General features: G+C 42.3%; 1 protein-coding gene across 5 annotated transcripts in view; it reads right to left on the bottom strand.

Annotated features, from left to right (window-relative positions):
- GRIP2 (glutamate receptor interacting protein 2) overlaps window positions 1-13066 on the bottom strand; it is a 1278809-nt gene that overhangs the window by 88060 nt on the left and 1177683 nt on the right. For all 5 annotated transcript variants that reach the window (XM_069643409.1, XM_069643410.1, XM_069643412.1 and 2 more), the window contains exon 18: window positions 538-677. In XM_069643409.1, coding sequence (XP_069499510.1) covers window positions 538-677 — 140 coding nt within the window. The remainder of the gene's footprint in view (window positions 1-537; window positions 678-13066) is intronic.

The following is a 13066-nucleotide window of genomic DNA, read 5'->3' on the forward strand; positions in this document are numbered from 1 at the left end:
ATTCTCTCATAGCTACGGGGCAAATAAAACCAATTGTACTCATCATACTGTGAATACCAGTGACAAGCAATAGATGGGACTGGTACCCTGGGGTGAAAACAGTAAATGATTTTCCTTTTTTTAAACCTGCTTTTATTTATTTATTTATTTATTTATTTACATGTATTTACAACATGAACAGTATACTATACAAATTCAAAACAGTATATTAAAACACAATAAAAACCTTCAATAAAGAGAAAATACTGAAAACTAAGATAAAACCTAGGACCATGCAAATTCAACTAAAGGATGACCAACTAAATGCAAGAGTGTGTGAGCCATCGAAGTATAGCACTTTCCAATATGGCAAGGGCTCTCCAACTTGCCTAAACGATGAGGGGAGGAAAGATCAGGAAATGATGCACACTGACTAGCAGTTAGAGAATCTATGAACAGCAGCGTCGGTGCCACAATAGTGGACTCTGGATCAATCAGAAAAGATCATGACCCGAGCAAACACAGACACCCAGCTCCTCCATGGAAGGTCATACTCACTCTCCGACTGCTTCTTGATCTTGAGCGTCACCGTCTCTCCTGCCATCTGGAGCAGGTGGATGGCTTCACTCAAAGGTTTACCCTTGAGGCTCACACTGTTTATGGCCAGGATCCGGTCGCCGACATGGATGGCTCCAGTCCTTGAAAAATAATAGGGTGGAAAGAAAATGCTAATGAGTTACAGTTCAGCAGGGTACATCAGATCTTCACTAAGAGGAAATATACCAAGAAAAAGGCACAGGTATAGCAAACTCAGGAGCACGGTCGTTCGAAAGAGTTCATCAGCATACGTAAAACGTATCTAAAAGAGATCAATAATCAATTACTGGCTGTAGGTAGAAAACAGTAACATCTTTTTGGGCACCTAATCCCAGGTGAAGCAAAAGGTTAAAGGAATGTGCTCTTAACCAAAAGCAATCTGCAAGCTTAGACTTGTCGCTGACTGAGCGAAGTTACCACTGGCGAAGCAAAATTGGCGAAATGGTCAATTTCTCTCTCTGGGTGAAATTGGTGAAAACAGGTGGTTTCGCCAAGGATTCACCAACGACTCAAGAGCTAAAGTGCCACTCATCGTCGAACTTGAATTTAGAATATGCCCATGCAAGTTGCTTTCCAAAGAGGAGGGGTGGAAACAGTTTGCTTGTTGGCATAGGATCAAGTTGCCAACTGTGTTACTTGCCGTGAGAGGCTTGCAAGAGACCTGAAAACCTTGCTTTAATTGTGTCTTGTGTGGCACATTAATATTTGATGGGATACAAAAAGAATGGTCTTGAGATAGTGAAGCCAGACATTTAGCTGAAAAAAACCGTCTACATATGTTCTTAGGTTACAAGTTGTCTAGCAAGGCCTCATCAACATGCAAACCCCCAACATATGGTACTGCCCATTCAAGTGGACCTGCAACAATGCACATCTGGAATGAGGTTTAAAGAAAGACAACAATTGACTGTAACAGCAAATGCGCTAAGATCCTGCGACTCCCTGAACAATGTATGGTCTGTAGGAATCTACCACCACAGATATACTCTAAGAACCAACCTGCCTATCCACTAAGCAATTCCATCAGCACATCCGCCATCCACCAACTAAGAGACGCTCATGAGCATCTTGGCCGCTCATAGCACCCACAACTGTCTAGCCATTCTCATCTGTTGTATACCCCAGCAAACTGCATCCCCCACCTACCCATGCTTATAGAATACATCTCATTGGTATGCAACAGAGAATAACATCTGAAGGTCTAATTGCAACAAACCTGCTACATGTCAACATGTCTGTTACATTACACTGGTTTTGACAAAAGAGGGTTGTCAGATGACTCAATGTCATTAAGAGCGCTCTAGTCCACTCCATGGCTTTGCTTTTACCTTAGTTTTACATCAATCTATTTGACATTCATTTATTTTGACATTTGTTAAGCACACTAAGTCCAAGGGCATGAAGGTGCTGGTTGAACATGAATAGGATTGTTGCACATTACACTGTAAAGACATTGGGCCTCATTACAAGTTCGGTGGAAGCCTTGCCAGTAAAACCTGCAGGCTGCCGCCGAAGGTGCACATTTTTCCGGCACCCGGTAATGGGCAATTACTGGGGCAATCCTGCCCCGCCGGACCCGGTAATTGTCCATTCCCGGGCACCATAAAGAAATGCTCCACATTCCCATTTGAGTGCCATAGGGCTCAATGGGAATGGGGAGGTTGGATGCACCAGCACCATTCAGAATGCTGCCGGTGTAATCGACATGCTCAGCTCGCGGGTGTCGGTACGCCCGACAGTTCACACCTGGTGGACGGTAAGGGACCTGTGAGCCGAACTCTTAGTTTGCCGGTTCGGTAACAGTACCAGAAAGCTTACCGGTACTGTTGTTACCAGACTGGCAAACTTGGAATGAGGCCCATTGTAGGCCAGGAGATCATGGTCCAGCAGAATCTTCAGTTGTTTCCGGAAGGCCCAGAATGAATGTTCAGATCTTAGGGACAGTGGCGTTTGTTTGTTTTTTGCATCTATAACAGGGAAGCTACCACCCCCAGCTCTAGAGTGCTTGAAATGGGGTAGAGAGAGTTGGTGAGAGTAGGTGGGTCTTGAGGATCGAAACGTTTTTGTGGTAGGTATTTGGGGGCAGTTTTAGAGGCATTTGTGCGTGATGGTTAGTGATTTGAAGATGATGCGCTTTTGGATTGGTAGCCAGTGGATGCCTTTCTTGCAGCAGAGATGGGGGTGATATTTTGGAATGTTAAGGGCCGCCCCGAGGGCTCTCTTTTGGATGCATTGCAGTTTAAGGTTGCGAGAAGTGGTGCCTGTGAATAGGGCGTTACAGTAGTCCAGTCTCAAGCCAATAAGCGCCCTTTGAATGGTGATGAAGCTTTCAGTGTTGAGGAATGGTCTGCATGCATTAACCAACTTGGAAGTGTACATTGCAGATGAGGCAATTGAATTCACCTGCCAAGAGAGGGATAGTGTGGAGTTCAGATAAACGACGAAGGTTTTGACACTGTTGGAAAACCGGATGATGCTTCCATCTATGACTCTGGCTTGTTGAGTGTATTGTAAGATGATCCAAAGCATCTCCGTCTTCATTAAGGACAGAGGTGGTGGGCTGCCATACAAGTCTGAATGGTGTGATAGAGCGAATGCAAGTTTTTTGTCATTTTGGTAGTTGCCTATGAGCTGTAGGAGAATATGCGCGTCAACGTAGTTGGTGTAGGACGTTCCATTGGCTTCAAGCAAGGTAAAAAGATGTCTTGTGAATATGTTGTACAATGTTGGGGAGACCCTTACGGGACTCTGCATGTGACAGGGGCTAGGGTGGGGGGCTGCTATTGAGAACTCTCAGTTCTCTCTGAGAGGAAGGAGTTATCCCATGTGATGGCCTCTCGGAAAAAGTGACCTGCTGATTCAAGGTGATGGCAAGAAAAGTCAAAGGCCACCGATAGGTCGAGTAGGAGGAGGATGGCTGAGTGTCCCGAGTCTTTGAGGTCATCCAATTGGTTCTTAAGATCCAGCCAGGCAGATTCTGTACCAAAGCCAGGTCGGAAGCCCGATTGTCATGACCCTAGGAGATTTTTGGCTTCCAGGAAGGTCTGAATCTGCAGGTCCAGGATTTTAAGCAAGAAGGGGACAGTGGTAATAAGTCTGTATTTTGTCGGGATAATCGAGTGGAGCAGTGGGAGGACCCAAGCATCCTTGAGGCTGGATGGAATGGTGCAGGTGGAGAGAGGTACTAATCAATGTGGAGATGAAGGGGGATTGTGTTCCAGCAGATGTCAAAAGAGTACAGCTGAACCTTCACTGTTTCACTGAAGAGCAGATGCTGCTGCCTTCTCAGGTGACTGGTCCAGCCGTGCATTTGTGGACAGTGTGTGTTATGGCAGTTTTATGAAAAGGTGGGGAGGTGTCGGTTTAGTAGATCACTCTTTCCAAGACCGATTGTACTCATTTTATTAATACAAATTGAAAAAAGCCAGAACTTTTACACCCTTGCTACCTGGTAATCTTTCAAAAGGAGTGGGTGTGCACTCTGGCTACCTCCATTGTCAACCAAAGTCGAACACTGCCAGCCCATGGAAAACCAGGCCTGACCATTGCCACTTAAGTCACACCCCTTAGCCTGTGTGGCTGTGCAGGCTTTCTCCCAGGTCCAAGACAAAGTCAAAACTAATAGGCGTTGCCAATGTTTGTTTCAAACGCATTTGTCAGTTACAACTTGGAAGCAGGAAATGACCATTGCAGATGTTGGGGAGGAGTAAAAGCAGGCAATAGATGAAAGGCCTTCGAATGTGTAGCAAACATGCCCACAAAAGCACAGGATGGGCCGGTTCAAAAGGATGGATGCGAGCTCAGTAGGAGAGATCTTGGAGAGGGACCTATGAATGATTCAGTAGGGGACAATGGTTACAAATTATATAATGAACTTTGCAATATTTATATATCACATGGATGTGTCACGGTGTGAACCTGGAGGGCTTGGACAGTGCAGCTTTGTCTTTTTGAATGAAACCAGAATATACAATTATGATGCAATGCGAAGGGTTGGAGCTTTTGGGAACTGTGGGTCTTTGCGCTAGAGGTTTGATTGCTCTGGTGCCTGTATGGCCTTGCTCCTTTATTGGCCTGCCGCCCGCATGAGGATCTCAGAAGGACACAGCTGCTGCTGTCCCAGCGTTAATGGATACCTTGACTATTTTCACCGCCAATCATGACCATGCATCAATCAAACTCGCCTTGAGAAAAACCTTAAGGGTGAAACAAGTGTCGGCACCAGTGAAACCCAAGCAATTACTTTTTTGGTATTCTTTGAAAGTCGTGATCAGCTAGATATGCATGACACATGAGTGACAACCAATGTATAAAGCACATGACAAACAATAAACCAATATCTATTGCAACACTTACCAGGTGTGGAAAGCAAAACTTATTAAATATCAAGTACCACTGCGCCAGCGCCAAAGTATAACTGATTGGATCTCAGTTATCAAAACAAGTACAATTATGATGCTTTCCATACAAATCACTGGTCAGTGTATAGCTAGGTCTCTTACAGTGTAGACAAAGGGTTGATGGTGGCTGGGCTTCGCCAGTCATAACCAATATGTTCATCGTGACACTCGACGTCCTCTTTTTTGAGAGTATGGTGACGAGGGAGAAGGTCCATTGTGTGGAGGATTACCATAAGTAATCGAGAACATTAGCCCTGAAGCCCACCCTCAACACAGTGCTAACCTTGAGAATATACCACCTACTAAGTGTAGAGCAAAAAAGGAAAACAGCTCTGATCAAGCACAGTATGGTACATGCATGATTTCTATGCACAATTAGGACACGTATTGTGTTATAGCAGCTCTCAAGATAGACACTGAACAGATGCCTCCGACAAGATTCACACATCAACCTGATAGTTGTGAACACCTGGACAGAGGTCCACGTAGCAGCTCTACAAACGTTAAGGATCCAGACAGCAAGCTTCCGCCCATTAGGGGACAGCCATCCAGTCCCTTTCAGTAAACTGACCAGGTTCAGCACAAAATTAATTGCTGTCTCAAAGAATGGGTTATCTTAATCGGGATTATCATAAATCCTCACAGCTGGTTTCCATTGCCTCAGGGTGTGGTTCACAAGATCCTTCATATGAAACATTGACCAGCATCCTAAGAACACTGTTGCTGTCATGGCCCCGTGGATCACAGACTGATGGAAGAAGCAGAAGGTGTGATTTTGAGAAGTTGATCATGAATCCCAGTTGCGGTTACAGGTGACGTGTTCTGGCTGCATCTTGGCTACTCTTCCCCATAGATGGATTGTGGATAAGCCTAAAATTGAATTAGTGATGGATTGATATGCCCTGATATAATAGCACCGCTACAGAATCCAGAATCTTGGTATACATCCTTGCTGCAATTTTGAACCCAAAGGGCAGCATGCTGAACTGAAATTGCCAATTGGCAACATTGTTATGTTAGAGTTACTTGCAACATGCACATTCACCGAAGTGCATCTTGGCGTGAGGAATTCTGAGGTAGAAGCCAGCAGCAGCATACTAGAAAAGAAGGGTTTTGAACGTACGTCTCAATTGGAGGTGGTTCTCCATCCCTCTCAACTCAGCTGGTAGATTATTCCACTGATTAGAACTTGGAAAGGAAAAAGCCCATCCTCCCACTTGCAAGAGCTGGATTTTAGCAATCACCAATAGGTTAGCTTTGCTCGAACAGAGCAGATGGCCAGGGATATAGGTCTGAAATATATCCATAAGATACTGGCAATAAAAGGCCTTGTGAACCGAGCACAATGCTTTGAACATTGGACCAGAGTTCTCACTGGTGACAACAATGTAGCAGATTATGAAGATTGGCATTGGGGAGATCATTAGAAGGTCAGAAGGCCCCTTTGCTCACCACCTGGATTGAGTTTTACAGTGTCTGTCTGGAACTATTGATTCAACTGTTTGAGCTTCAAGAGCATCTGGAAGCCCTGCCCTCCAACCCACTCCCCCGCCCCGAATGTCTTCAGACCAGAAAGAACTTTTAGTGGAACTCCCCTCTCTCTGCAAACCGGAATAATCTGCTTCTTTTCCAAGCGGTCCTGCCTGTGGTTTTATATCATTCCTTGAACCGATCTGCCCACTAATCCTGATGTATTTATAGGAATGTTCTGCAGTGTTCTCACATTGATGCTCTTTTCAAATCCAAAAACCTGCTGTAAATGTTGGCTACAGCTTGCTGGTCCCTTACATGAGCAGCCCAACCATCTACCGATTATTAGCTCTTTTTTTCTCCCACCTCTTAGGGTAATGGTTATTGCATCAGGGTGACATAACCCGCCAGGGCTTGATCAGTGGGGGAAACACTTGTTAGAGAGAGGGCCCCCCTCAGCCTCTCATGCCGCCCATGTATCTCACCTTCTCAGAACCCTTCGGTTGCCTGCATATGCTCCTGTAGCGACTGACCCAACCAGACAACCGAAGGCATCCCCTCTCAGGACCTGTCCAAGGAATCCTCACACCATCCAAGGGCCAGATCATTAGGCAGACTGTGGGCTGAGGTGTGGCCAACCGCATTGAGCATACATAGGAAAAAGGCAGGACATACCAGTTCAAAATGATGTAGGTGGTGCTTATGGTCGCCCTGTTGAGGTGAGGGATTGGGTGCAAGGTTCTGAAGCATGGCTGATGCCGGGGCTACCATGTTTTGGTGAGTCCCTTGGGTACCCTCGACCATTTTTTGCATGGTGCCATCGGTATCAAGAACAGTAGATGAGGAAACTCTCCCATTGAATTTGTGTGGAGGTAATAGATGGGTTAATGAGGTCCGCTGGATGCAGCTGGGTTAAGTAACTGTTTGAGAGACCACCCTCAACACAGGGAGCTCCTTCCCTACACACTCAAGATGTCACGCAACAAACTATTTAACAGATTATTTTCTTCAGCCCTACTTCAGACGCATATCATGCTACTTGGATCCCTTTCCCCTGAGCTAACAATGAGCCTAAGACTAGGCCAGTGTACAGGAAATATATTCGTATTTAAAGTAATAGAAATTAGCACGAAAATCTCAATCACCACTTTGTCTGTGGCACAACACAATCCACTTATCACAGCTTAAATCACAAATGTGAGTTGAAAAAAAACACTTCACTTTCTCCAAATTTCACTTAAAAAAATAATTACACTGATCAATAACTAAAGCAATTATGTAGTGCTGCGCAATTTTGATTTTCCTGTGGGTTTCAAAGTCTAGCAGTAGGATTTCAAGATTGGTAAAAATACATATGGCAATTATGATTTTGCCCACACTGTTGGTTTAAAATAAGCACAGGGTGATTTAGCGGTTTGTTTTTCAGACACTTCCCCCTACTTTGGTCTGTGTTGGGGAAGTCGGACAGAAAGATTAGAATGATTTGGTGAATTTTGGATTTCAGACCACCCTCCATTGAAAGGCCTGTGTTGGGGAAGCTGGATAAAAAGGTTGGACTGATTTAAGAACAAAGACACCCCACCTCCTTAAAAACTTTGGGTCAGCAGGACAAGGATTACCCAATTAAATTATAGGCTATAGTTTTCAGTGCACACTGGGAAGTGTGCTTTGTTAATTTTAACAAAATTCACCCCGTAGTGTTCTGTCAAATAAATTAAATGAATCATTAATTAGATTAATATTTGTAGTTAAATAGGTTAAGGATCTACACAGTTTTGCTCCCCTCCCCCACCATTAAGGGAAAGGATTCAAGGCAAGCAGATTCCCCCACCGTTTGGTTTTCCAGGGCTTCGTTCTACTTACATAGAAAGCCTCTGTTTAAGGTTCAGGAAAGCCAGCTGCATTTCAGGACACTCTGGACAGATAAGTTAGGGGTCTGGTCACTCTCAAAGAAGGCCTCCCCCTCTCCACAATAGGACCCAGACACTTTGAGGACTTACTGAAATAGGCAGCTACACCCAGAAGCATGCTCTGCAATCTCCTCTGGTGTTTCCTTCCAGCTGTCAGATGGTAAATTTCAGCATCCCTGTCTAGTGCAGTCACCCTTCTACAGCAGCAATGACATCACCAATTTTACAATCTTGGGGAATTACCCTGCAATAATTCCTGCAACTAGGATTGGACAGTTACCCTTCTCTCTCCTCCCAAACCCAGCCTCCTAATTCGGATTGGTTTAGGGGTCTGGAGCAACATATGGCAATTCACATTTTTAATCGCCAATTGTTTTCCTTTAACATTTTTGGCAAAAACTAGTTATGTATCACAACTTCATAATTTTATTAGCTTCTGCCATAATATACATATTTTCTGGTTCAGCTAATCATGGGAATTAGATAAGCCGACCACCAGGTCTGTATCATGTAGCATGGAGATGTGGCACATTTCTGCCATTTCCATAATAAGCATAACTTTTCTGAATATGCAAAATTATTACCCATATCCCCCATGTTATTCTCCAATTCTCACATTTGGAACATGTTCAGATCAGCCAGAAATGTAGTTTGCCTGGCAATTCCAGTTCCCCGAGTCGTAGGTGGAGGAATTTTACATCTTCAAAATAGCCCGGAAATTACCCAAAATCTGCCTCATCGTTGCTACAAAAAAAAAAAAAAAACCTAAATGATAATGGTCCTTTTAAATTAATTGTGAATCTTCATGTGGGACAAATGGTCATCCTCCTGCCTCCCGGCCATTTTTTTTCACTGGGCCAGCCTGTACCCAGAGGTTTTTTATTAGTTGCTTTGTGTTGGAAGCTTGCTCTTTGAAGTTGCTGCCCCCGTTTTCTCATACATTGGTCATGCTCCAGCCAAGGGGAATGTCTCCTGCAGTCCATACCTTCAATGCCAGCAGGTCTGGAGAACAGTGAATTTCGACACCTTTAACGGGACACTATTGCAGTTGGTAATTAGATGGCTGATCTAGACTGGCAGAGGGGGATTTCTTTGTGACGTGTCCCACAGCCAGCAAACGTGTCTTGGGCTGACATTATCCATGAATTTTGCGTGTATATTACTTTGACTATGATATATTATACATAAATATGTATAATATGGAACTATATATTGTAAGCAACTTAATATTGAAAATTACTACATTAAGATTAATTAAATAGGGGGAGACAAACAAAGGACAAACACAAACAGGAGACAAAAGGAAGAGGGGGAATCATGAGAAGCAGCATAAAGAAGATATGGCTCAACAAATATTCAAAATGGCATCAGAAATTATAATTAATTAGTAATATATAAAGAACATCCGAGGAACATGTAAAACATGAAGAGATCACATTCCATGGGTTGTAACATAAAAGTGATCGAAAAAGCGAATAAAGAAGTACCATTTGGCATTGTATTTGGGAATAGATTTAAGATGGTTTGCCATGCACAGTTCCATCCTTTGTGTGCGACATGGTATTCCACCAGTTTCCGATGCACAAGGAGCGGGAATCTTTCCAATTGGCAGTTATGCTCTTCACAGCCATAACAATGAAGAGTTTGTAGAGTCTGGGAGGTTCAGATGGTAAGAAAGTGGTTATAGCAAGGCTTCCCAATTCAATGTTTATGAAAGAGAGTGGGATGTCAGTGAAAAATATAGATTTAAGATATTTCCATACCTATTTTAGACAAAAATAATTTAGCAGGTGTGATGAATGCTCTATGAATAAATAAAAAAAATGTTGAGGGATATTCTCTGATTTAGAGATATGTTTAACTCTGGAAAAAAGGATAGACCATGTGTGATGTTCCAAAATGTACCCAAATTCATCCTCCCATTTGAGGCGCACAGTACACATCTTTGAGGATGTTATAAGGATATTGTAAAATTTTGAAGCCTTTATATCTAAATGCATTGTTAGCTGTAGTAGCCTAAAGGTGTCGGGAGTTAATATGTCAGAAGAACTATGGAGAGCATCAAAGCTGGAGTTGAATAATTTGTTGTAGAAACTGAATTCTTTATTAGGAATGGAGAATTTGTGTTTGAGTTGTTGAAGAATAGTGATTTGTTGTAAAATTCTGATACCTTTATTCAACCAGGATTTTCTGTTTAGGGTTCTATTATTAATCAGGATTTTTTATTATGCCATAATAAAGGGGAGAGGCTTTTTTTAAAGTTTTTTGTGAGGAAAGAGAAAGAATTGGAGGACGGATATAGTAGCTCTGATAGGGTCGGAGATGGCCGAAGAGGAATGATTAAATACATATAAAAGGGCAGTTATTTCTAAAGGATGGACCAACTGTTTCTCTATGGTGCACCATGTGGGAATGTCTGATAATATGGGACAAGCAAACCAGCATCTAGATTCTTTCAGGAGAAAGGCAGAGTGGTACAATTTGAAATCAGGAAACTTAACCCCTCCTTTATCATAAGACGCTTTCAATTTGGTCAGGGCAATCCTTTCGCTTTTACTCTCCCCGGAAAGGAAGTTTAGTAGAATAGAGTAAATAGATTTAAATAAGGAGGGAGAAATAGGAACAAATAGAAGTTGAAGATGGTATAAGATTATTGGTGACAGCATCACCTTGATCGAGTCAAGTCGTACCCAGCAAGAAAGATATAAGGGAGACCATCTAGAGGTTAACTCCATTAATCTATCAAATAAGGATTAGGAATTACGTTTAATGGTGTCCTGGATTGTAGGAGCAAAACACATACCTAAATACTTTATAGAGGAGCTACACCATTTAAAACCAAACAAGTCTATTTCATGTTTAAGACAGTAGGGACTGAGGGGCATGATTTCAGATGTCTTTGTTAAGTTTGATATAAGGCTGAATTGGGAAAGCGTTTTGAGTAGGAAAGGTAGGTGTAATTTAAGATTTTTGATGAGAATAAGGATGTCATCTGCATGTGCAGCAATTTTTATATGAGATTTACCACCAGATACACCCGGAATATTTTTGTTAGATCTGATGAGTTCCAATAATGATAGGATATACAAGATGGGTGAAAAGGGGCAACCCTGTGTGGTACCTCTGCGGAGTGAAAAGAATGGGGAGGTTAGACCATTAATACATATTGAAGATTTAGGGGAGGAGTAAAGTAGTTTAACAAGGGAGATGAACTTATCACCACAGCCCTGCCAATGTAGAGATTGAAACAAAGTCCCAATTGACCAGATCAAAGGCCTTTTCTGCATGTAATGCTATTGCAGCAGAGCCATGTGTATCTTTTTTATTTTTGGCAGATCGCATTCAAAAGAAGTCTGGCATTGGAAGAAATATTGCGCCCTTTTACACAACCGACTTGAACAGGTTTTATTAGAGCAGTAAGAATACTCAATCCTGTTGGCAAGGACTTTTGCGAAGATTTTGCTTTTGACATTAATAAGAGATGGGCAGATAATTACCTGGGAGTTAAGTATCTTTATCAGGTTTAGGGAAGTGTATGAGTAAGGCTTCTGAGAAAGATCCAGAGGAGGCTTTTTGGGAAATAAAATAGAAAACATACATTTTGAAGCTTGAGGATGGGGGATTGAGTGGAAAGACCATCTGGGCCAGGTGCCTTGCCTTTACCTAAGCCTTTAATTGCTTTGGAGATTTCATGACGGGTGATATTGTTGTTTACGTGTGATAGATCCAATTGAGGGTATGAGGATCTGTTCATATCAAAATAGGATGCAATGTTGTCATGGGGAATGGAGTTCTCAGGAGTGTATAGATTAGTATAAAATAATTTGAAGCAATTTAGAATATCGTTAGGGTGATGATATACAGTACCGGATGAGTCTTTGATATGGAAAATAAGAAATTTCTCTTTTTTTGTTTTCAGATAAGAGGCTAGTGCTTTACCAGCTTTATTGGAAGTTTGATAGATTTTTGTTTTATATTTAAGAAAAATCCTTGCTGCTAGATCATTGATCTCATTAATTTGAAAGCGTGTGGTCAAGACCTTACGAAGATTGGTAGGGTTGGAGTCGTGATAATGATGTTGTTCATCTAGGGTGTGCTGATAGTAAAGGTCGCCCAAACGCTTTTTGCGTAGTACTTTTTTTTTCCCCTGAGTAAGCCATTATGTGGCCTCTTAGAGCAGCCTTGAAAGCATCCCAGTTATTCACAGCCGATTTATCGCTGTCTAGGTTGTCTGCATAAAACTGTTGGACGTAAAATGTAACGGATAGAAAACATTGAGGATCTTGTAGGAGAAATGTATTAAATTTCCAACGGGAAGAGGGTTTATCCACATCAGAAAGACTAAAGGAAGTACATACTGGTGCATGATCAGATATATTTTCTATTTTCGACTCAATAATGGAGTTTATAATGGTTTTAGTGAAGAAAATGTAATCTAGGCGAGTGTTATGAGGGGATGAGTGGAAAGTATAGTCAAGTTGGGTGGGGTGAGATAATTTCGATGTATCAATAAGGTCAGTTTCTGCCAAACAACCCAGAAAGGATTTGTGCGACTTTTATTTTTGAACAAGCAACTGGATTTTCTGTGAAGAAAAGGATCAAGGACCGGATTAGTATCCCTGCACATGATTAAGCTAGTGAAATTATTTTGAAGTATCAACTGTTTGATAGAAACCCAAAATTGGGGTCAGGGTTCGTAGGACCATAGAT

This window comes from Ambystoma mexicanum, chromosome 2p (genome assembly GCF_040938575.1).
Source record: "Ambystoma mexicanum isolate Mex_15411 chromosome 2p, UKY_AmexF1_1, whole genome shotgun sequence".
Lineage (NCBI taxonomy): Eukaryota > Metazoa > Chordata > Amphibia > Caudata > Ambystomatidae > Ambystoma > Ambystoma mexicanum.